Here is a 23,496-nt window from a genome sequence, read left to right as displayed (position 1 = left end):
GGTGCAAGCCACGCTTAATTTGCTTTCAGTGCCCACTGCCGAAAAAAGCGTGCACCGGGGGGGGGGGGTGTTCCCGAACAAAATGTTCCCCCGTTCTGCCACTGGACGGATATCTAAATCCTTTAACGAGTTTGTAACAGACAACCAGCCTGAGCACTGCCTCGATTTTTCAATCAAGGATCAACTAACTAAGACCACCCTAAAGAAATGTGACATCGATGGTCACACCTGGGAGAATCCATCTCAAGACTTATTCCTCTGGCCGCTTTCTTGCAAAACTTGAAGGAACAAGCTTTTTTGAGCATTGCCAGATGCAACAGAGAGAAAACAAGCAGTTCGAAAGGAAGAATTGCGATCGCCAACTTCAGCGATTCTGATGGCCATATCACTCTCTCTCTCTGTAATGTGCAAGATGAAATAGCCGCTTTAAATCTGGATTGGATTCTTGAGCTAGTCAGAAAGGTCATGAAAAAAGAAGGAACAGCATCCAAATCTTTGGATTTGCTTCGAATCCCCGGCAGACTAGAAAGCATGTACTCCGAGCTCTGTGCCTCTCTGATTTTTTTACAGACAAAAGAGGGCGCTGGTCATTGCGACTATGGTGATCCAAATCATATCAACTGGCTGCGGCTAGCTTCCACCGCGCCGCGGCCTCTCGCGGCGGCACACATCGTTCTGCAACTGGAACTGGTAAACGACGCGGCTCTGACTGGACCATCGGCCGGTGTTTCCCACATGTACTGAGCAGGGGCCCTTGAAGTAGGGTTTATTTTAAATGGCTTTTCTACAAATTCTAGGTACTTTGTTGATTTCGGTGGTACTGTTTCTTCTGACAGCTTTTGGTAGTCTGTTTCTTACATACACGCTGTACCTGCACTACGTGCACGTCAAATACAGCCACATTCCGGGCCCGAAGCGGACAAGGTAACGTTACTATACTTGGAACTTGTCACATGACTCCCTTCGTCTGTGTTCTTTCAATAACAGTCATGATGTAATCATAATGAAGACTGGCGTCCAACCTGGGCTAGGGTGGGATCGGTGGCTATGATCTGCACGATCACCCGTACCCGATTGCTTTTCCAAGAAATCTCTAACTTCCCTTTTTAAAACAGTCTGCCACAACCGCAAATTAGGGCTTAAGATTGCACATTATCCTGGGAACTGTGGAGTCCTACATCTGCCCCACTCCCCTCCCAAAGCTAAGCTGAGATTGGTCATTGGAATGGAAGCAAATTGGACCAATCACAGTGCAGCTTTAGTCTGTGGGTGATGGCAAAACAAAACAAAAAGATAGGAGCTGTGTTGCAATTAGTCAAGCTGTCACACAGCTGACAGTTATTGACGTTACATGCTGCTGATTTTCTGTAGTGTGGATGGGCAAAATGCTTATGAATTTCACCATTTTAATGAGGATATAAGGTGAATAAACCTCCCCATCTGACATCTAATCTAACTTCACCAAGAAGGCATATATGAAATTTGGTTACACAAATAGCCGTGATGGCAGAGTAAGTTAGCACAATCAAAACAGCCAAAATGTGTTTATGGGAGTTTGTACATGGCTATTCCTAATATGTACCAACCTTAGACATTACAGTTCTGGAAGTATCGGTAGGCCTACAGGATGTAGACCCTTGAATAAGTGAGCTGTCATAGTAGAAAACAGTGAGAAGTAACTCTGCTTCAAAAAATCCAGAGAAATATTTCTCAGATGTTGAAGACACATATTGAATTAAAACTCATTCCCTGATTTTTCATTTTCCTTTCAAATTCTAGTAGCTTACATGTAACTGTAGACCTACTAACTAGGGTGTTAGAACCTTTTTCAATTTAAGCTTGATCAATAGTGTCACTGATCCCGTCCAAAATTCACAAAAGGAGTTCTAGTACCTTAGTGGGCTCAGCTGTTGAAGATATTTGTCACCAGAAATGTCCTTAAAACGGCTGTGAAGCCAATCACCATTGTGAAAATTCATGCCCACACTCCATTGGTTGCAAAATGGATTAATTTGGAAGGTGCTGTTCTGTCCAATAATTTCAGAAATACAAGCTGGTAATCCTAATGGTAGCTTCCATCCTTCTTGACAAATCATCTAGTCCTATGTTTTTGGCCTGTACATGTATTTGCTGGCACCAAAACCAGTAACGTCCGAACTGTTTGGGAGGAATACTTTATGAGAAGAACATGGCCAAGCAAGGAGTCATTGAAATAGGAAGAGTTCCATAGCCTGCCACACTACCTTGGACCTTGTGCACAAGGTCTGTGCCGGGGCTATTGACAGAATAAGTCTAAGTACTTTCACAGAAAACTTGACCCTTATTCTCTTCTAATTTAGTGTTTCTTAATGAGACTTCATGTTGAGGAAGAAGACAGGTTAAAAAATTCTTTCTTGTTTGATTTCTCCTTTCATTTTTTTTTTGGTCGGGGGATACCTTGGCTGTTTCAGTTTCATTTTCTTTTCTGCTCTCGAATGGAGAAGTTTTCACTGAGGTTGGAAAAGATATGCCCTGCTCGTATTTTTGTGCCTCACCTCCATGTGGGGCTTGCCCTGTCCCCTCTTCTCCACGTAAATGACAATTTGCTTTTGAGCGGAGTTAGAGTTAGTGTTCATTCCACATCGACAAAGGAGTCTGGCCATTGGCATGGAAGAGGGGACCTATCATCCCCACTCCCTTCTCCCAATAAAATGGAAAACATTCTTCCCCATGAAAAAAGAACACAAGGGAAAGAAACAAAAACTTGGAAAGTAATGAAACTCTTTATTTGCTTCAAAATATGTGTACCTCAGAATTAACCCCCTTGTCCCTTCTATCTATCGTTGATGGTTTGCCAGTTTGTTGCTGATATGTGCTCCCCCTCTTGGAAAGAGCTTTGGCCTCTTCCTGATGACACCCATTGGTCAAATTTCGTTTGAATGTCAAATTTCAGATTTTTAAAAAAGTTTGTCTGGACTAATTGCCTTGTTGGCCATGGATGATGACAAACATTTTTGTGTGGTGTTTTATTTTGTCGTAGTTTTTATTGGGGAAACTTGGCAGAATTGTCCGTAGCCATTAAAAGGAACCAGTTGATTGACGACCTTCTGTTTGAGTGGTAAGTGGAGTCCTTGTATATTTTGTCTTATGTACACATGATATGTTTACTTTAAAGATGTTTTGTCACTGTTATCACTTAAGCCAAATATGCAATAATATTTAACACTTTGACACTAAATACAGTATTACTATTTTAAATAATTATAAACCAGGTTTCCCTTTACGAGGTTGTTCATCTGGGTCTTGAAGTCTTTTAGCATACATGTATATTTATTATAACTGAACCAAACAATAGCTTTTTCACAAATGATTTCACATTTTGTTCACATTAACCCTAACATTCCTGAATCCCTCCAATTTTAATGTGATTTTGCACACACACTAGGGAGTTTTAAAGGTCTTTTAGGTCTTCAGAATGTACCAGGATTTCAAACAATTCTTGTCTCCTGTTTTATCTTATAGAGTTTTAGTAGTCATGCAAAAATGCTCTGCATGAAAGGGTTCAATCCCACAACAAGTAAAAATGGAACAAAATAGTAGCCAAGTACCAATGTAAACACAATAAATGTAAATTTACACAAAGACCGAGACCACAGTGCTAAGGTCAAGCTGCAAGAAGATGAGAGGGTATTCAGTACAAACCAATGGATTACTATGTTCACAAGGCTTTGACCGGGGGGAGGGTCTTGGTGTCCTTTGGACACCTTGTAGGATATTTTTAATACCCATTTTTGATGTGCAAATTGATATTTCCATATTTTTTTAAGTGTTTTTTTTTCAAGGTAAATCTGAACATGCAGCGTTAGCGTGCCCAGAAAAGCCAGTGGTTTGAACTCCGAATTCTTGACACCAAAAGCTCGGGCCTCTTGTCAAGTGGGTGGTGAGGGGGATAAACCAGTAATGGCATACCTAAGTGGGAAAGTTTAAAAATAGATGTTTAAGTGTTAATAACATACTAGAAGCAGATGAAGAATTTCTGTGAAACTGTGCCATTGTGTTGTATTGTACTTTACAGAAACAGATCACAAAGATTTGTGCTGCATTACTAATTAAATTTGTGGATTAAATTTTCTCACAACACTTAAATCCATAACGGAAACTAGATGTTCCCTGAAAAGGCCAAATAAAACATACGTCATGAGGGTAAGATAACCATAAAATGAGAGTGCTCTGGAGGCCGCATTCTTATAAATATGGTCAACTACTCAATATATAGCAGTGTTTATTATTGTTACTTGATACTAAAGCCAGTTCTCTAATTCCTGAGACTGAAAGCTGGGCAAATCCTATTTATCCTGCATACCAAGACCTAACACTAGGTCTAGGTTCACCACAACAGCTGGTACTCAGATGATGACCAGGTTTTTCCCACTTACACAAAACACAGGTCCAAGCAATATGGCCGAGTTTTTGTGTTCTACATCACGCACAAAGTCTTTGTTCAAGTGAACATTCCAGAAGCCATCAAGGTGAGATTATTACATTGGTTGCATTTGAGGCAGATTTAACAATCATAAACAGCATAAAATCATGTCTTATATATTTGTATTTTGGATTCTCTCAAGGTCTTGTTGGAACGAGCAACAAGTAATTCTGATTTGTTTTGAGGGAACCTTTGCAAGTGTCCTGCTGCTCAGCAAGGGTTTTACAATTTTTATTTCCCCAAAAAAGCAACCATTGCTGTTTTTTAGTCATTGGAATTTCTTACCAACACCAAGGACACACAGCACCTTTTATTAAAATTTCTGTAAAAATTTTCAAAGTAGAGTAAATCTGCAGCTATGCCACCATGGCATAGTATACAAATAGTGAATGTTTCACATCAGTGCAACAGCAAAAATAATTTCATGAGGTGACAGATGAAGTTATTCTTACCATTGTACCAATGTGAAATGGTCATTATGTGTTTGATACAACGCCTGCATAAATCCTCTTCATCTGATTGGTTAAGCCCTGATATTACTTCTTGTATTAGGAGAACAAACAGTCCTCTTGTATGAGGTGCCGCCCACTGGTAGTACCTTGCAATGTTAGACTGGTTCCCGTTCACACATTATTTACTTTTTTCTTACTGGGAATGAAATGCATGGAATGGGGGCAGTCAAGTGAAATGAAGTTCTATTCAATGGATGCCATAGAATATAATGAATAATTTAGTGACTTGTGATTAATGATTCACCAATCAGATGACGGGCATTTATGCAGGTATTGTATGAAATGCCCGATTTATTGCAGAATGGAACGTCCGTTTTTGCGTTGTGGCTGTGATCAACCATCCACTGATCATATGGAGGGGGCTTTATTGGGTGTTGTTTATTGTTAATTGTTTAGAATCAAAGTTAGTGTCTTGTTCCACAGGATATTTTACTTGTGGATAATTTCCCGAAGCCACGAAGAGGCTACAGGTTTTTGGAACAACTGTTTGGGCAACCGTTTATGGGTAAAAGCCTTGTGACAGAAACTGACCATGAAACCTGGAAACCCATGAGTGCCATGTTTAGTCCGACTTTCCATCGCAAGTAAGTCCCTGAAACCCATTTACATCCAAGCATTAAAGTAGTACATGTATATTCACGCAGAGCAACTTCATGGCATTTTACATTTCCTTTTAAAAGTGACAAAAGTTGATATTTTCCGTCATGTCGAATGTAAAGTCTCTGCCAATTTTTCAACACCAAAAACAGAATTAAGACCAGCTTTGGTGTTTCGTCAGTACATTTAAACTAAAAGTTCTTTTTGTTACACCTTTGAATTGGACTGAAAGGTGTCAACTTCAACAATACCCACAACAATTCTCAAAATAGTCTACAGTTCAAAAGATTGGCATTAAAGACCAACTCGAATGGTTCTAAAAGTTTTGAAAATAAACTATTATTGTGTTTAGTGCGTAATAAATCAGATATTCATTTCCAAATCATGTCTATATTGCATCTGTATTTTTTGTAATTTTTCCGAAACTTTTGAACTATGTATTCAAGTTTTATGATAAATGTCCTTAATCTGACCGCTGGCGGCACTGTTGAGAAATGAAATTTGTATGTAGTTATACCAGAGTAAACATTGATACTGGTATCTGTGACACAACCGGTTCTGCTGCAAACGTACATGTATATAAACATGGAGCTACATGTGCTTGCACCGTGTACCGGGGATCGATCTGTGTCAGGTCTAATGTGCTGCATTATCTCTTTCTGGTGAGAGTTTGTGCTCCTTTTTTCATGATTGACAATAATAATGAATTCGTGTGTCATTGCTTTATGTACTAGAAATTCCGCAAAAGAACTGGTATTGAAATTCTTCGAGTTTCCGAAGAATAAGAGCATTACTCAAGATCATGCTGTCGTCCGCGGCTACGCGTGCTATGCATGCCTAAAGCGCACACACTGTAGTATTTCTTCTTGTAATACAATATTAATTAGATGCTAATGAGTCGTGACGACACGTCCATTTTTGCAGTACCGGACAGGTCTCACAGGAAAAATGGGTTAAAAAAATGTGTTTTATGAACACCAAAACGTTGTATTGCAAGGGAGATATTGATTATTAGACTTGGCTCTTCTGATCCAATATGAGAAAAGTTAGCATTGTTGGAGTTGGTCTTTAATAATTTTCATTCACATAAAACAGTTGGTTTTTCTGCTCATCGAAAAAAAAGGCAGTTTGTGTGTCAGTCGCTGTTGTGCACACAGTCTTCTGGAATACTGACAACAGCAACAAGGCCTGTGATTTTACTGCTACAAGTTACATCCTCCTTTTGCGTTTGTCATCTTTGGCAATTTTGGACAACAGCTTCTTGAAGACATGCATTGTTCAGTTCAATACCAGCTGTGACCTGCTCCTGGAGAGCCTCTCCAAGAAGGCCGATGGGAAGACGGAGGTCAACATGCTGGAGATGTTCAACAGGGTGTCCCTGGATTGTATCAGCAAGGTAGGCTAGACAGAGACCATCGGCTGTTGATGGCTGAGAGTTTGAATCATGCCAGACAGTGAACTTTTTACCCCTTGGTTTTCAATTCAATACTGCAGACCCATTGACCGTCATCACTAACAGGCATTCATCTACCTCACCTACATGGACTTGTGCGAAACTTGCATACATGCCTTGCTAAGGAATGGGAACTTGGTCCAAGAGCCACACATAAGAACTTCATGGTTGAAAGAAAGCACTTGGAATGGAAGTCTCTTTCTCTTTCACATTGGTATGTCTCTTTCACATTGGTGTGAAATGGGAATCAGACAGAAATATCCATGTTTCTCTTCAGGTTGCGTTTGGTCTTCATTTAAATATGTTTGAAGAAGAAAAGCCCCAGCTACTGGAAGACATCAGATGTGCGGCAGAGTCTGCGTTGATATCCTTCCTCAACCCGCTGCTCTGGGTAAAGCTCAATAGCAGAATTAATTGGGATTTATCTAGAAATCGTCTCAAGACTTGTTATCAAGTAATTAAAAAGTTAATCACTAGTTAGTTGCAAGCCAGAGAGTGAAGTTAATTACAACTTGTTCACTGTACGTGTACTGTAATAAACCAAGGATGGCATTCAGTATTATCTGTGATGTTTGACCCAAATTTTTGACCTACCCCCTCCAGCAGGTCCCACCCCCCCGTAGATGTTGCAGCATTATCAAAAATAGGTCATTTGGAAAACACTTTGTGGTAAATTTTTCAACCTTAGGGAGACATTGGTTAATGACATTTCAATGTCTCCCTGATGCTCCAACTACCAGAAGGAGGCCGAATTTTACTGTCCAAATTTAAAGAGATGATAGATTAGGGGCTAAAATGAAAACATGCAAGTTTGGTTAAGATCGGATTAGGGAATATTGAATTATGGGACAGTACAATTGGGAAAAATTTTGTGCATGTTCTTATGGGAATGTCTCCCTAATGACCCATTTTCGGTAACTATTATGATTCTTACTATTATTCCTAATCCCAATTACAGTGCAGCCCATTCAGGTCTGCCTCGGATTTTCGTAAGAAGGCGAGGCAAGCCGGCAAGCACTTGCGGGAGGTAGCACGGGAGTGCATCATGGGCTCCTTGGAAGACCTGCGATCCGGCAAGACCCTGGACAACAACATACTGAGCCACATACTACAGACATCGGCGCCAGGCAACGGCGGCAGCGCCACGGAGGCTGACCTGGAAAAGATGGTGGACCACTTTGTCACGTTTATAGCGGCAGGTTTGCATTGTCATTGGGTTAGGTTGCTCAGAAAGCTCATTACAAACTGTGCTGTCAGGATTTAAGAAATTAGGTGTGATTAACCAGTGTTGATTAAATTAAAAGTCTTGGGGGAAAGAGGAGGGCAATTTCACCAGTAGATCAACTGATGATCACGTGTGGCTGTGGTGTCACAGTCTATATACTTGCGATATCCTCCCCAAGCTGAAGTGCACCCCCTATCGGCAAAAGAAAGACAGGTGGTTACAAGCGGGTTCTTGCACACGTTCTGCGTGTACGCAAAGACCATACATGCCGGAATAAAATTAGTTACGCATACTCGGCGTGCTTTGCATTAAACACGTATGTAGTTGCGCGCCTCATGGCATATCTATGCAGTGAGTACTAGAAAACACTCCCTCTTTTGTTCCGCTCGGAGCGGATAGGAACATACCTTAACGGGAGATACCCTTAGCATGCTGCTTATGTTGTACTCCTCAGTGTTGCCAATTATTTGGTAAGGATCTCATTGATTCTTGTCTCTTAGGCCAAGAAACCACTGCATGCCTCATGGCTTCTGCTTTGCTGGAGCTAGGACGACATCCGGAAGTAACGTACAAGTGAGTCTTTGGGACATATTGGCTAATCTTGACACAGCATCAAAGACACCAGGCTGATGTTATGGCGACAAACTTCCCTGGTTGTAGTATGTTCAACTTCATGTGGATTAATTGTGCTGACATCATAAATTCCTTTAAACTCTTTCAATCTGCCATCTTTGATGTTGACCCTTGTCAAAAATGGTCACATTGTCTATGGCTATTCACAGGGCACCACTGGCGAAAACTGAAGCCGTAGCCATAAAATGTCTGCTTTTTATGTTTTCTCTGATGCTGACTTCCTCTGATTATGCAGAGCGAGACTTTACATATAAGAAAAGAAAGAAAAGACGTAATGGTCAAAATCTGGATTATTCACAGAATAAGAATCCTGCTTTGCTCTTTTGTGGTGTTCCACTGCAGAATGAAGATAGAAGCAGATGCGGTAATTGGCGATAGTGGGTATGTTGCCTTTGAAGACCTGTCCAATTTGAAATACACAACTGCGGTAAGTTGATTCCAGTCTCATGGTCCTCATTCAGGCAAAATTCCCTTTGTGGTCTTGTAAAATAATTTTAAATAATGGATAGCCCATGCATGCATGATAGCTTGAAAGGATGACCTTTTTTCATGAATATAAAAGGTTTTCTAGCAACTCAACTTCACCTTTAAAAATTGGCTAGGAACAGTTATCCCCAAAATGGCAGATCAGTGGATGAAGTTCCTTTGATGGTATAGCCAAATGGAATTAACCCACAGTTGAACTCAAAGCCATTTAAAGATTAGAGAGGCAGCAGAACAAAACAGACTGCAATGTACGAATGTGGGAAAGAGTCCCGCTTGCAGATGTCGGGAGTAGATTTTGAGAACAATGGAGAAGATTGGTATGGGATGATCAGTGGTGATATGTATGGAAAAAGAAATGTTGATAAACCATGAACAAAGTGTCAAGCATTCAACTTCCCTGATTAATGTTGGTTGTATGGACTGTACTGCACAGACAAGAGATATTAACTAATGGAACCATGGAATTAAGTTCATCCACAGACACATCGGTGTATCCCACTTTGGAAATACTGCAAGGCTTGAGATTTCACTGGGAACAATGACAAGGAAAGTAATGTGGTATTTTAAAAATGCCAAGTTTCAGTATAGTGTGCTTGTTTTTGTGTACTGTTTTAGGTTTTGAAGGAAACTTTGCGGGTCCATCCTCCCGTGTCCAGCTTCCCACGACAGCTCACAAAAGATGTCATCTGGGATGGTATCAAAGTCCCTGCCAGTACAAATGTTGGTGTACGTGCTCCTTTTTCATATTATAAACTGGCTGTAATGGTTCTTGCAGATCAACACTGGAAATTTCACTTTTATCTCTTTTGCTTCCTTTTTTTTAGGAAGGAAAGCGGTACGCCTATTTCTTAGCTGCTTTTAGCAATGTTTTCTATTTGTAAACACGAAGTGCACCTTCCCGTGAAACTTCCCCTTTCATGTTGGGTTTAGAGATGCATAGACACATTTGTCCAAAGCCCTGTATCATTAACATTTTGTTGAGATATGCATTGACACATTAGCCTTTCATTAACCATTTCACTTGCAGGTGAATATAATGAACTTGGCAAGGCTTGAGGAACACTTTGAAAACCCCGAGGAATTCATACCGAGCCGATTTCTGACCAACGAAAGGTAACAGCTGAAGGGGTGAATGTCTAGCAGAATAACTGGATCTCGTATTGCAAAGACATTTTACTCATCACTTTGTGGAGTTGACATTCATAGACTCCAAGTTGGAGGGAGGATATTTAGGTAGTACAGCTTAGAGCTCATGAATATTTCTTTCAATATCAGTGAAGTTAACCAATGAAAAGACACCCTGTGGGTTTTGAGTAGTCCCCCCCATATCACCATAGGGGACATGTAGGAGTGGGTCTAGTGCAGTTAATAAAAAGTTTCTCAAAGTTTGAACAATATCCTCAATTGCTAACAATTTTGGCTGTAAGATAATGTGTGAATGGCCGAGGAAGTCCTAATGTTCTCACCCTTCTGATAATGTCCTAAATGGAGCTGCAATCCAACTACATGCGTTTCTGTACCTCACATAATTCAGGTTTGGTAATGCTGGCACCCTGTATTTTTCTCGTCAGCTATAAGTATGTTCACATTCCCTTTTCTCTGGGTCCAAGAAAGTGCATCGGGCAGCAGTTTGCAATGGTGAGTGTTTGACACCATTCCTTCACATTGTCTTGTGTCAGGTGAGGAGTAGTCAGGTTATTCTCATAACACTCCAACTTTTGTGAGGAAGGGATTGGGAACCAGTCTGGAGCCTGAATATTTCTCATTTTCCTTGCCAAGGGATCTTTACTCACAAAAAAATAAGTCTTTTAAAAGTAGAGATCCGCTGTACTTAAACATTCACTTCAGTTTTAAGTTCTTGGAATATATTTTTGAGTCCCAAATACCTTAATTCTTCATCTTTGTGTTTCCATTTCAAAGCATGCCTCATTTCCCTGTACTCTCAATCATTGATTTTACAATTTTTGTTGCTTTATGGTTATGAAAATTTCCAAATTCATGGATTAAAGAGTGATGACATCTGAAGGCGCAGCATCAGTGCTACAGCTGCTGTGACATGAAAATTTGGGAGTTTTACTGCAATATTTAGTTTTTGTTGCTTGTTGGTTTGAGACTTAGCGGTGCCAGGCATGTTTGTTTTCAGTCAACTTCATGCTGGGTTCACAATTTGGCCAGAAAACCTCTACTAAAAGTGTAGCATGCGTAAAATGCTGTATATAGAGAGTTACATCAGGAGGTGTGTGATGCCATTTTGTTTCCAAATGGTTGGTGTAACACCAATCTATTAGAAGCTGTCAAAATACAGATCAAAATTGGACAAGTGTTCCGTGGGTAAATACACATTTGGCATACCCACCCTAGGGGTGTGCTTCATGGTAAACTTGGGAAACAAAATTGCTTCTAATCTGAAGATGACCACACTCTATTGATGGTTTTGTTTATGTCACGCATCAGTACCCTCAGATAGCAGGAACGACGAGGTAATGCATAAATGTTAAATACAAAAGTGCACAGAAAAAGGAAAAAAATCGAGATAAAGTGTGTCATTTTCATTTCCAAGGAGTGAATTCTGAAGCACCAAAGTTTAAGTGTCGAATTGAAATTCAAAGCAAGATCAACATCCCCCCTTCAGATTGAGGCCCGTGTCATCATGGCCAAGCTGATGAAGTACTTCCACTTTGACCTTGTACCTGGTCAGTCTTTCCACTATGTGAAGATGGTGACCTGTAAGCCCAAGGATGGCTGCCTTGTGTACATCAGACCGGTCACCGGTGTCAACCCTGTGTCTACGGCATCCTAGACCACATCAGACTGTCTGTATAAACTTCACCCCAGTTTATTTCATTTTCATAACCATTTGTTTCTTCGTGTTTCTTGACGCGGCTCCGGATCACATTCAGTGGTCCCAACTCTTATTCACTAAGTCCATTAGGTGGGTTCAGATCAGTGAACCAACGAGGGATTACTGATCAAGATCCTGATCCCTGTGAAAGAAACAAGCCCAAAACAGCTGTAGATAAGACAGAAACTTTGGTAGTTGTTGAACCATGACCAGGTCCTGGATTATCCATTACATGCGGTAGTCACTGTGCAGAGGGCCTACAAAGAACTCTAGGACCTAGAAAAATGTTACAGTCCGCTGTATACATCCTCTGGAACATTTTCAAAGGAAATCATTGCCTGTTTCAAGTCCCCCATAAAGTGGTGTAAACCATATGCACATCCACACCATTCAGTTTTTATTTTACAAAACAAATTTTGTATCGAAGTTGAACTGATCAAAATCTGCTTATTGCAGTCACTGATTCACAAGCTGAAACCGACCATGCTGTCTGTGTTTACTTGTGATAAAGTTTGTCTTTTTGAAGCATACAGTTCCATCTGTGCTTACCAGCACCATGAATTGGTGAGGGTGCCCAGGGCAGGAGTAGGGCCTACTGAAGACTTGTAGCTAGAGCCTACCGAGCGCTGAAACCAGCCCTGACATGACTCAGTATTGTATTAATTATGTTTAAACTTGTCCTCAGGGAGTTTATTCATACATGTATTTGTACTTGTGGTTTAGTATAACTATCATTGCTTTGTACTGACTCAGTGGCAAAGCACTGTACTATGCTTTTATTTTTAAACACAATGGTGCTCATATTCACGGATATGCACTGGACTGCAACCTTGCCATGACTAGAATGGAATATTCATTCGTCTTTAGATTCCAACGTTTCATGATGTTTGAAATTGGTACAAGTATTTGGTGTTATGCACAGCACAGACAGCTACTTTTGCAATGGAATTTCCATAGTGGGTTTATGTGCATAAACCACAAGATATACTTTGTGTGTTAGTAGGCTGTCATAGATTGGATTTGAAAAGGCACATAAGTGACAAATTACACTTGAGACTGTACTCTTCTGACAAAACTGTTGATGCTGCTTTGGTAGGGCATCTGGAAATATGATATTCCCACTCTATTGTCATTTGGTGCTTTTTCAAAATCTAACAGCCATTTAAAGAAATACATGTGGCTGAGGGATACAAGTCTCTATTTTACACAAGTTTCCAAACAAGTAAACTGGAAACAGTGTTTTGTTTCTATAATAGTGTGTTTGAATTCAGTTTTAGAATTGAGCAAAACAAAACGGAAAATAGAACCAAGCTCTATATAAACCCAGTTTCACTTTGCGTCTACCAGAGTTTCTGGTGTTGTAAAAATACAAAGATTTTTTCAACAGTATTCTTCAAACATTTGATATATTTAAAAGTAATACAAAGCTCTTGAGAAATTAATTAGAATTCCATTGAATTAGCCTTGAGATGTCAAATAAAATACCTGTATGTTTTATATTTTTTCAAAATTGTCTTGTACGTGAATAAGAAATTCTAAATTTATATAGTAAGTGTAATTAATTTGATTAAGAAATAATCACAAAATTATCATATACCATATTTTGAAATGCTATTATAATAAGCAATTTGGCAAAAAAGGCAAATTTTCAAAGCTTATTTCAGCAGTCCATTGATATAGTAAAGTGTAGGATTCAAAAGGTAGTAATGGCATCAAGTATGGTTTTGAATGTGAATAATAGAATAACAGTAAAATGTTTGATCAAGAGGTCGCTTTGGAAGTACATTGTACATATTCAAGCAGCAGGTGCACATGTACGTGGAGCACAATATGAGATTCAGTCTGATTAAATATTTATCTACTCTCAGTAACATGGATAGAATTAAAGTGAATGGCTGGACAAATGAAAACAAACAGCGAAACTGCTCTCTACGTAGCCGGCACAGCTGCCAATTTACGGTCATTTGAATGACTACAGCCAGGCTTCCGGGCCATGCTTGTCTTTGATGAGCAGCACTTGGTCGATCACTTTCCCTTGCTGCATGATCAAAAAGGTTGAAAGAAAAAGAGGTTTTTAAAGGTCACAGGAAGATGATGGGAGAGGGGCAAGGCAGTAGCCAGGTTGGTGGTGGTGGGGGGGTTACTTTGCTTGCTGATCCTAATTGAATCCAACCAAACACTTAGATATGTTTAGATTGCATCAGCTGCTCGTGGGGTTTGCCGTGCAACGGCATCATGGATTTTCTTGCACATTTCGAATTGAAATTTCCTTAAATCCTCGTTTTCAAGTGTGAGATCTTAGATGAGTGATGGAGCACTTCTTGTCTATTAAGCCAAACACAACCAAGGCTGGAATAACCAGGCAGTAGCAGATTCTATTTGTTGGCACATTACCAAGGGTGGATCAAGGGGGGCCAATGGGCAAGAGAAATTTTTAAAAAGGTGATTTTTGGTCTATTTTATTCCCTTCCTTCCAACAGTAAAATGAAGTCCCACCCCTCCGAAGAACTGAATTCCCCCCTCCACCCAAAATTTGGTTCCAGATTTAGGTTTGAAGGAAGGGGCACTGGAAGCCCCAATTACAAATGCATTACTAGCAGTGATATATCCAGCAGTGGTGGGAGAAGTCCCTTAACATCTTGTCAGTTTGTTCTGTTTGTAAATTGATTAAAGCATGTTAAGTTTCAGTATTTTTGGAAACACCTCTCTTGGGGATGGGAATGCTCCTTTTGGCATCAATTCCTGTATTTTAATGAGTGTCATAAGGCAAGTGTGAACCAAGTTATAGGGGCTTTTGCTCGCCCTTACATTGTTTGATCAACAGCAGCTTACAATGAGTATGTTGCATGTTGTTCTCACATCTACTGAACAAGTACATTTGTTCCTACGCCAGCCATTGTGAATTTTCGATTGGATTTTCTTGAGCACAAATCCTCAGCGTATTGGCTTGTGCATGGTCAAAGCCATTAACTTGTCTGCAGTAAAAGCATGTATCCCTTGCAATAAAAGGAACAACGTATCTTTTGTGTGGGACTTGATATGAGCTTTGGACAAAAAGGTGTTGAAGGACTATGGAGTTGTTGATAAGGGCCTTTTTAGAGAAAAAAAAGTTGGCCTGCTTTTGCTTCTTATCTCTGTAACCAGCAGACCGTGATGGACTACCTTGTCATCTGAGATTTGTTGCCAGGTCAGGTGGGTTCCATTGATCACATGCATCAATGTGAAACCATAGTCAAGGGCGCGGAAAGCATCCCATGGCCGGGGAGGGGAGAAGAGATCGTGATGCTCCTGGCACCCCTAACATTAAAAGAAAAACAGAGAAGTATACAAAAATAAAACTACAATAACTGCATGGCTAATGCCTAATCAAAGGACTTCAACATCAAAGGATTTCCCCAAAATTAAATGAATGCCATAACTATCCATCACTTACCCCTGACCCAGTGGTAATGTGCACAGGTGCCTTAGGATTTGTGTACGGTGCCTCTGTACTGCCATTGTAAACCTGTCAAACATTATACAAAATAGGTTAATGCAAATATATTTAAACCATCAATGACAAATTGTGTTCATTACAGTGATTTGACATTGCAACAAGAAAAGGAATACAGAGACACTCACCAAAATAAACACGAGAAAAAAACCAGCTACACATATTTACAGCAACTGTAATCACACTGCCTGAATGATCCATGTTTTTTAGTTCTCCCTATGCGCGTATTTCTTAGCACATGAAGAATTTGTACTACTTGTCTGCTGAACAAAATCTAAAGATTCAAGATACAAATTTTAGCCAATAAAAATAATTCAATTGTTCAGTTGCTTTCATGGAACAAAAATACTCTCACACTTAATTTGAAGTATTGGAAATTTTGCTGAGTACACCGTACCCGGAATATGATACACACACAAAAAAAAACAGTATCCAGTTTTTACGTGGGACCCTGGAATTTATTTTTAGAAGCCAACAGAAAGTAATCCAGTGGGACTGAACCGGCATTCACTTGTGCTAACTTCGCCGTCTCACTTGTTACAGTAGCACCAATATTGATGAAGCATTACTTCTTTTTGTGATGCATTTCTCAGAGTCTTCCTTTCCAGGGATTTGATATTGTGGAAAATAAAGTCAGCAATGTAGGGTCCCTTCAAATCTTTCTTCCTGAGACTATACCACAACTCTAGGCTTCTGTACCTTTTCATGATAGACTGGCCACAGTCTCTCATAGTTATGCTCATGAGCCCAGATCTCCATATCAACACCTGTATGAAAAATACGGGATTTAAATACCATTTTCTGGTTATTCAGAGTCGCTATCTTTTTACTGATAACTAAGTTTACCTGTTCATTTTTTTCTGAAAAAAAGTCTCCAAGTTTTTTTTTAGTCTTTGTTTGAAACCACATGCAGACAAATACATGTATATGAGATCTTATTTTCACGTTTGGAATGACTTACCATACTTATAGAATAAATCCTCCAAAGCCGCTCGAACCTATCAAAGGAAGGAAAAGAGTAACTAGCTGCCTCGTATAATGAGATTTGAAGTTTTTCATGGTGAAGGTTGCAAGTTAAGTAATCGGTTTGCGGTAGCACCATGCAAAATATCTCTTTTGTATGTGTGGTTCTGAAAAGAACCGGAGGGTACCCAATGTTTCAGATAGTCTGCTCTGTCCATCGTCAGCAGACTGCAAGGGTTCCAACGGTTAAGTGGCTTTTATGCATCTGCTAATTTTGCAAAACCTTATCAAGAGGTAGAAATCAACCTAGTTGGTGCTGGTAAGATAAGAACTTGCATTTTGTGATTCTAGAAAGTTGTACACAGGTCATTTCATAATGTTTCTGCTTCACGGGCCTATTCCTTCCCAATCACGATGATGGCCTTTATACTCGTAACAAGAATTTGTTTCTCATTCAGCCACTCTGCAAAAAAACAGAAGACTCTAAGTGACGTCTGCTTACAAGGCTACCCTTTTTGGTACAGTCATCACCATCAAGGTCTGCACAATACATTGGCCTGTGTCCCAGAGTTATGATCCAGGGGTGTTGGGTTCTGTTCTTTGGATCGCTTGCTTCCTGAAAGAAAAATCAAACTACAGTCAGAGCAAGCAGGAAAATTTGAATGATTGACTAAGTCCTAAGTTTATTTTTTACATGCAGTCCACCATATCCATGGGGGTTATTTGAATATGACACCTGGAAGTTACAGGTGAAATTTATGTTGGTTTGAAAGCACCACGCTAACGACTACAGACCAGTTTTTGCAACCAGATGCATGTCATAGAAACATCTTTGTTTTAAAACTGAGTAATGTGAGTGTGGTTTCAGTTGCTAAACCATGGATGAGCTGCCAAATACCTTGAGATCTTCCTCCAGCCACTTCAACTGGTTGACCTTTGTCTGCTTGGAATCTTCTGTGAAGAAATACACCTCAGTTGAAAACATCACAAAGTGAACTGGTCCAATATTCCAGCTGAATGAACAAGAGAATTTAAAAAGAGCATATCAATATCTAACAACATTCCTGGGCAACAAAAACTGGGAAAAAACTCATGCACATGCCAAGTCTTAATTCCATGATCTGCCCCAAAATACCTTCCATCTGTTTTTGTTCATTGCTAAGTAGAAAAACACTTAGCAAACGCACGTCCACAAGTTCAGAAAGAAGCAACAAATGTTGAGTTTAGTTTGCTCAGACCTCACTTTTTGGACATACTTTTCCTCGTGCTGGCTACACCCTCATTGAGGCAAGATTCCCAAGACATTAGTGCAAGCATGGTGCAAGGAAGAGACAAAAAAACTGTGTAAACATCTGCAACCATCGCTATTGATCACTAACGTCTTGACCCAAGACTAGGAGTGGATAAGACTTTGTTACTTACCTATACCACAGATTCTGGTTGGCTTCATAGGATGGCATGGTGAATCGATTCTTGTAGTGGGAAAAATTACTGTTGGTGTGCCAAATAAAATGTCAGTTTCTGAATAATCATATTGTGCTAATGCAATTTGATATCAACAGTCAATTGTACATCTTGATTTAATTTTTTTGTGTATTTTGAAAATTTATAAGAATTATAATACAATAATTTTAAGCCATTCACGTGGAATGATTTTACAAAGTGCATATTTCTAAGATGCATATTCATGATAGAAGGTGCACGTGCATGTTCACGTACCTTAAATAAATTACTACAGCAAGTATGAGGTTGACTTAGTTACACTTACTAAGCATTTTCATGGTTACCAACTGTCGTCATGTAAGGCACATAGGCTGCAACCGACTCAATCTGGCGCATAAACTCATCTCCCACTTTGCCGTCATTGTCATCGAAGTTGTAAGCAAAGTCCCCTAGGGAGAAAATTAACACACAGGAGTCTCTAGTCAGGTGATTAGAATATCACTTGAAAGTCACAAGACATTTTAAAGACACATTGTTGAATAAAGACACAGGGTTGAACTCTGCAGTGGTATTGTGAATTGTCTATGGTTTCTGCTTTTTTCCATGATCCTTGTCAACTTCACACCATCTTTTACATACAATTATGTTTCCAAGTATACTGTGTAAATATTGTACCCAATATTGTTTTGTTGACAGTTCCGAAGAGCAGAGATAGTCTGACACTACAGTTATTTTACGGCCTGGTAGTGTTTTTGCTTTATAAACAACATGCTATGAAAAAATACCTTTGTTCTTTGATGTGATGTGAAACCAGTTTTGTTAAAATGACAAACTTGACCAATGTTCTAGTCCACTTTTGTATTTTATTATACGCTGATGCTCAAAAGCCTGGACAAATGGGTCCAATAGGACAGCTCTAGATCTTTGCTAATCAGTATTTTTATCATATGCCATATACCAGGGAGCTAGAATCCTTACTGATGTAGTGAAAAAAAAAGTAACTCACCAACGTGCAAGATGGCATCATACTGTCCTCCCTGTGCTCCGACTTGCAAGCGACCCAGAGACTGAGCATTCACATTGCCCATGTCACCATAAAGGGCCAGGCGAGGGCTCCAGTTGCTACCATCCCGAAGCGCAGTGAAGAAAAACAGAGGGCTCCAGCCTTCTTCACTTCCACAGCGATAGACTAAGTGTGAAGAGATGATTGGCATGAGTCTGTCAAACTGCACAGTCGATCAATTGCATTGCACTAATGGTCAATCCTTCAACACTTTTTGGCCTCAATTTACCCTTTCCAAAAAGATTTTACACAACAACAAATGAGCTGATGGCAGGAGGGTCATGCCACAAGATTGACAAACAGTGAAAACACCAAGCAAAGACGTCAAAAAGTCAAAGACGTCAAAATTGAAGCAAATCCAAAAAGTTCTCTACCAAATAAGCCATTTTTTTGAGAAGGGGTACTTATTAAAGTTTTTGTTTCAAAACCTCTACCAACAGGTCTGCCAAACAAATAAAGTGACCGACACCTACATGCTGTTCACAAGCAGCTTACCATACTTGGTTCCTGGTTCCAGACCTGTTAGTTTCACACGATGAATGAACTGTGCACGATGTAGTGACCCACCATCAACAAACTTAGTGCTGGATCCTGTAGCATTGTTACTGGGCTGTACCGTCCCAAACTGGACAACTGATGGGGCGTCGTTAAAAGTGCTCCAAGTGACAATCGTTTCTGTCACATCACCTACAAAGATCACAGAGATTACTTGAAACCATCCCTCTCAAACATTCTACACACTGGAGATTATACACTACAGCGTGCCTTAACAAGCGTACTTCTTAATTTCAGGGTTGACTTCCAGCATTCTTTTGTGTTGCATTTATTTATTCATCTTTCTTTGCTTATGTTATGTGCGAATGTGTTGGTAAATCACTGGTGAAAACTAAACTGTGTTTACTGGGAGGAGGGGAGGGCTTGCCCCCCTCATCTCTACTAGATCCATTGTGGCGATACCAATTACAAGTTCACATAAAAAGCACAAATGGTACCAAAAGGCACTGCACTTTCTAATGAACCCCTCTTTATTCTCTCTTCCATTTAAGAAAGGTGTCCTCAAGAGGTAAGCTTCATTCACAAATAAAACAGGTGCAGATCCAGAGGGAGGGTTGGGGTCATATCCCCCCTCCTGATAACAAATTGACCAAAAATAATTCAAAAATTAACAATAATGTAACCAAAAAGATGACATACTCTACGGGTGATAATTTGTGTATCAGCAACAATGCAATGCATTACTTATGTGCCTGCCTGTCCGCAACATTCAGACATAAATAAAAAAGCCTGCAGGGCCTAACTCCCCTATTGGATCTGCCCCTAAGAAGGTCTTCGACCGGCAACACTGGTAGAATGTCACAGTTTCCATCGAACAAAAAAAGATAAAACAGTAGTGCCACGCTGTACAGCAGTTTTATAAACTGATTGAAAAAATTAATGTAGTTGAGGCTGACAAAAGGTGAGGACCATCCCACCTGTTAAACTTGGGAAGAATAATGATCTTGTCCTCAGGCAGATGTCACGTGTTTACACAAGGACTTTCTACACATTTGGAGTTCAATCATAACTGCAACCCATTTGATCTAGTTGGTGTGATGTTCTGGTTCACAATATAAATACTAGCCTGTAAGAAACGGAGGAAAATGCTCGGGACTCTGTCATGCATTTTTGTAATTTGTGATGGCATAGGCCTCCATTATGATCGAGTAACAGAAGAGAAAATCAGCTGATGTGAGGAAAAATGTATGTCTGATAATCTAATTGGATATCTATGATCCAGAAATCATGTCAAAAATGTTAAAATATACTAAGAAGGATGAAGTATCCAGGCTGATTCTTCTGGTGTCAGTTACTAAATTACTAGAATTAGGTCTAGCTGTCTAGGAAGACTCCTTCAGTCATGTCATGGACGATGTTACTGAAGAAAATCAGTAAATATTATGAAACCATAATCTGTCCCTCAACCGGTCGCCTAATTAAACTGAGCTAGCCCCATACTGGCCTCATCAGACAAGCTTATCTAGTCAACTTACCTCCACAGGTAGTCGCGAGCCATCGTATCTTACGCTGGGCTTGGTAATTAGAAGCAGGAAAGTGTTTCATATACGGACAACACTGTTCTCCCTTAAAATGTTATAACGGCCATCAGAAACAGACAACATGTCCTAAAAAGTGAAATTCAGCTAAGAAAATTACCAAACTTAGATATCACTTAGATTTTTTTAAAAACAAGTTTCATAGTTTTGTGCACAGGGGCATCAATTGTTGTACATAAGTTTATACTGGGAACTCTTTCCAACTTGAAATCGAAAAAGCTATCACTGCCGATCACGTACCTGTGGCTGACAGATGAACTTGTTCAGGTTGCTCCATCAGCTGACCATCTATCCCTACAATCAGAAAAACACTCGCCACCAAAATCGGAAAACCAAAGATATTGGTCATTTTGTTCTGTCTGATTTAAAGACGCATAGCCTGAACACCGTCAAGGACAAGATTCAAGGCTCTGCAGCACTCCTCCCACTGCTGTCAAGTTTGCATATCCGGTAGGCTCCCGTGACTTGTCAGGTGCTAGTCATGTGAGCACATTATGTGCATTTTTTTGCGCCTTGTTTATGTGTATTGACATTATCATGATCGTACCCATAGCTACCGATACTGTTTGAACTTGAAACCCTCCGAGCACTGAATTGCCCACTTTAACTACAGCGACAATTAAGCTTGCCAATGAGTTGGTGTTTTCCTAGGTTAAAGCAAAACACAAAAGTTGCGTTGGACTTGTAGTTGAAAAAAAAGAAAGCGTTCTGACAAAGATACATCAAAACAAACAATAAATTCAACTCCTATCGCAGTTATCAGAAAGTCTGTAATTTTGAACAATTTTTCAAGACCAAAACTCGACTTCTCCAAATAGTTGTCATTTGGAGAAGATAAATTTCTTTTTTGTTTTGTAATTTCACTGAATCAATTTGTTTCGTACCAGCCAAGCGAAGACCTTGCCAAACATTTTTATTAGGCCCACTTGGGAATATACATATGCGTGGGTTCATTCCTTTTCCCTCCATTCTGGAACCTGGACCTCTTCACTTTGGCCCTATCAAAAGTTTCTGAGGTCATGCACGAACTAGTCATATGTCATCTGATAGCATTCTCTACTGTCTTTGCTTTTAGATATCTCAACTTAAATGTCAGTCTACCAGCAGCGCAGCGCAGGCGTACGTTGATGCATCAACTTCTAGAAGCGCTAAATAACTGCACCAGTTACGATTGAGCAACTGTTTGATTGAATCACTGGAATGTCGGATTTCCCGCCCACTGCTTGGCAATCATTACTTCGAGGACACCTCCACGTTTTTGTTTCACGCGATTTTTTCAACTTCTCACAAGGCGTGTATCAGTCCAAAAAGCAGTCAGGGGAAGTCTTACCTTCTACATATTAGTGAAGGACTGGGGAGTTATTTGGGGAGATGTTTGTAAGAATAATAATTAGGCTAAAACACATTTTGCCAGAGGCCTGGGAAACATACATAATAGTGGCGGGTTCCTATTAGGATTGCCATGTGAGTGGTGGTTATTTTCCCATAAAGCTTCGTCAAGTGAATAGGAATAAACCGGTGACGTATATTTTGTACAGCAGATGGACCTTTCTGTAAGATCCGTCGATAATTTCACCCTGCAGGAGATTGTCTGTTCTTATAATTCATGGTTGAGGAAACTGTTTCAAAAAAAAAAAAGAAAGAAAAGAAGCAGAAAGAGAGAGACACAGGATTGGCTATATTTATAACTGAGCGCCACGCCCATGAGGCATAAAACAAAATAACATAATAATTATGTATATATATATTTTTGTAAAATCACTTTTTACACATAGGCCTAGTGCCTCATAAAACCTGCACCGCCTGAGCGGTGTCTGCACTGGAGATTTAACTGCGCCCTGGAGCCATTCTATCTAATCTTACATCTAATCTTATTAGCCCATAAGTGGGTCATGTGTTGATGAATTTAATGCAGTTTCTTCCTTCACCTTATAGAAAAAAATTATCCTAGTGCGTTTACCCTTCTGAAAGGGGAACGTAAGAAAATTATTAATGACAGTTTCCATTCCAGTATAAATATACTTTCAGCCAGGCTAGCGACAATTAATCACATTTTGTCCCCAATAAATAAGGGAGTAAATAATTATGTGCTTGGCTAGTCAGTTTAAACGCTAGATCAGGAGAATATACACTGATAATGACCCAAACCAAGGACTAGGACTCTATCAGCGTTCACTCGAACGTTTAAGAAGGGCAAACCTGGATAAGGTATTTACAAGTAACACATAAAA

General features: G+C 39.8%; 2 protein-coding genes across 4 annotated transcripts; one reads left to right on the top strand and one right to left on the bottom strand.

Annotated features, from left to right (window-relative positions):
- Nucleotides 1–600: 600 nt before the first annotated feature.
- On the top strand, nucleotides 601–20,995 carry LOC110975135 (cholesterol 24-hydroxylase-like). 3 transcript variants are annotated; one of them, XM_087140174.1, is made up of 14 exons: nucleotides 601–924; nucleotides 3,020–3,097; nucleotides 4,427–4,508; nucleotides 5,398–5,558; nucleotides 6,829–6,967; nucleotides 7,302–7,415; nucleotides 7,983–8,223; nucleotides 8,750–8,822; nucleotides 9,225–9,309; nucleotides 9,984–10,094; nucleotides 10,396–10,481; nucleotides 10,940–11,006; nucleotides 12,001–12,202; nucleotides 19,613–20,995. In XM_087140174.1, exons 1-13 carry the CDS (start codon nucleotides 776–778, stop codon nucleotides 12,166–12,168), a joined length of 1,554 nt encoding a protein of 517 aa, XP_086996300.1. In that variant the 5' UTR covers nucleotides 601–775; the 3' UTR covers nucleotides 12,169–12,202; nucleotides 19,613–20,995. The 3 variants fall into 3 exon arrangements, with proteins under 3 accessions (XP_086996300.1, XP_022082970.2, XP_022082968.2); XM_022227278.2 differs by lacking the exon at nucleotides 19,613–20,995 and adding an exon at nucleotides 12,737–15,248; XM_022227276.2 differs by lacking the exon at nucleotides 19,613–20,995 and having other exon boundaries at nucleotides 12,001–15,248.
- On the bottom strand, nucleotides 12,865–21,734 carry LOC110975138 (acid phosphatase type 7-like). The gene is made up of 12 exons (XM_022227282.2): nucleotides 21,506–21,734; nucleotides 19,668–19,859; nucleotides 19,116–19,298; nucleotides 18,435–18,558; nucleotides 18,089–18,157; nucleotides 17,565–17,679; nucleotides 17,169–17,282; nucleotides 16,665–16,701; nucleotides 16,403–16,470; nucleotides 15,644–15,715; nucleotides 15,373–15,507; nucleotides 12,865–14,248 (listed from the first exon to the last, which is right to left on the bottom strand). The coding sequence occupies exons 1-12, from the start codon at nucleotides 21,612–21,614 to the stop codon at nucleotides 14,183–14,185; spliced, it is 1,284 nt and encodes a 427-aa protein (XP_022082974.2). The 5' UTR covers nucleotides 21,615–21,734; the 3' UTR covers nucleotides 12,865–14,182.
- Between the last annotated feature and the right edge of the window lie 1,762 nt (nucleotides 21,735–23,496).

This window comes from Acanthaster planci, linkage group LG01 (genome assembly GCF_054643075.1).
Source record: "Acanthaster planci isolate LZ-2023a linkage group LG01, COTS_SCS, whole genome shotgun sequence".
Classification (NCBI taxonomy): Eukaryota; Metazoa; Echinodermata; class Asteroidea; order Valvatida; family Acanthasteridae; genus Acanthaster; species Acanthaster planci.
The sequence above is the reverse complement of the archived record's forward strand: the minus strand, read 5'-3'. Positions and strand labels throughout refer to the sequence as shown.

What these genes read in the sequence shown, in the direction of transcription:
- LOC110975135 (XM_087140174.1), top strand. Translation starts at nt 776, where the DNA reads ATGGCTTTTCTACAAATTCTAGGTACTTTGTTGATTTCGGTGGTACTG. An exon ending in CATCCGGAAGTAACGTACAA is followed by an intron (nt 8,823 to 9,224) that starts GTGAGTCTTTGG and finishes GTTCCACTGCAG; the next exon opens with AATGAAGATAGAAGCAGATG. An exon ending in CTGCCAGTACAAATGTTGGT is followed by an intron (nt 10,095 to 10,395) that starts GTACGTGCTCCT and finishes TTTCACTTGCAG; the next exon opens with GTGAATATAATGAACTTGGC.
- LOC110975138 (XM_022227282.2), bottom strand. Translation starts at nt 21,614, where the DNA reads ATGACCAATATCTTTGGTTTTCCGATTTTGGTGGCGAGTGTTTTTCTG. An exon ending in AACCAGAATCTGTGGTATAG is followed by an intron (nt 17,680 to 18,088) that starts GTAAGTAACAAA and finishes TTGTTCATTCAG; the next exon opens with CTGGAATATTGGACCAGTTC. An exon ending in GTACCAAAAAGGGTAGCCTT is followed by an intron (nt 16,702 to 17,168) that starts GTAAGCAGACGT and finishes TTCCTTTGATAG; the next exon opens with GTTCGAGCGGCTTTGGAGGA.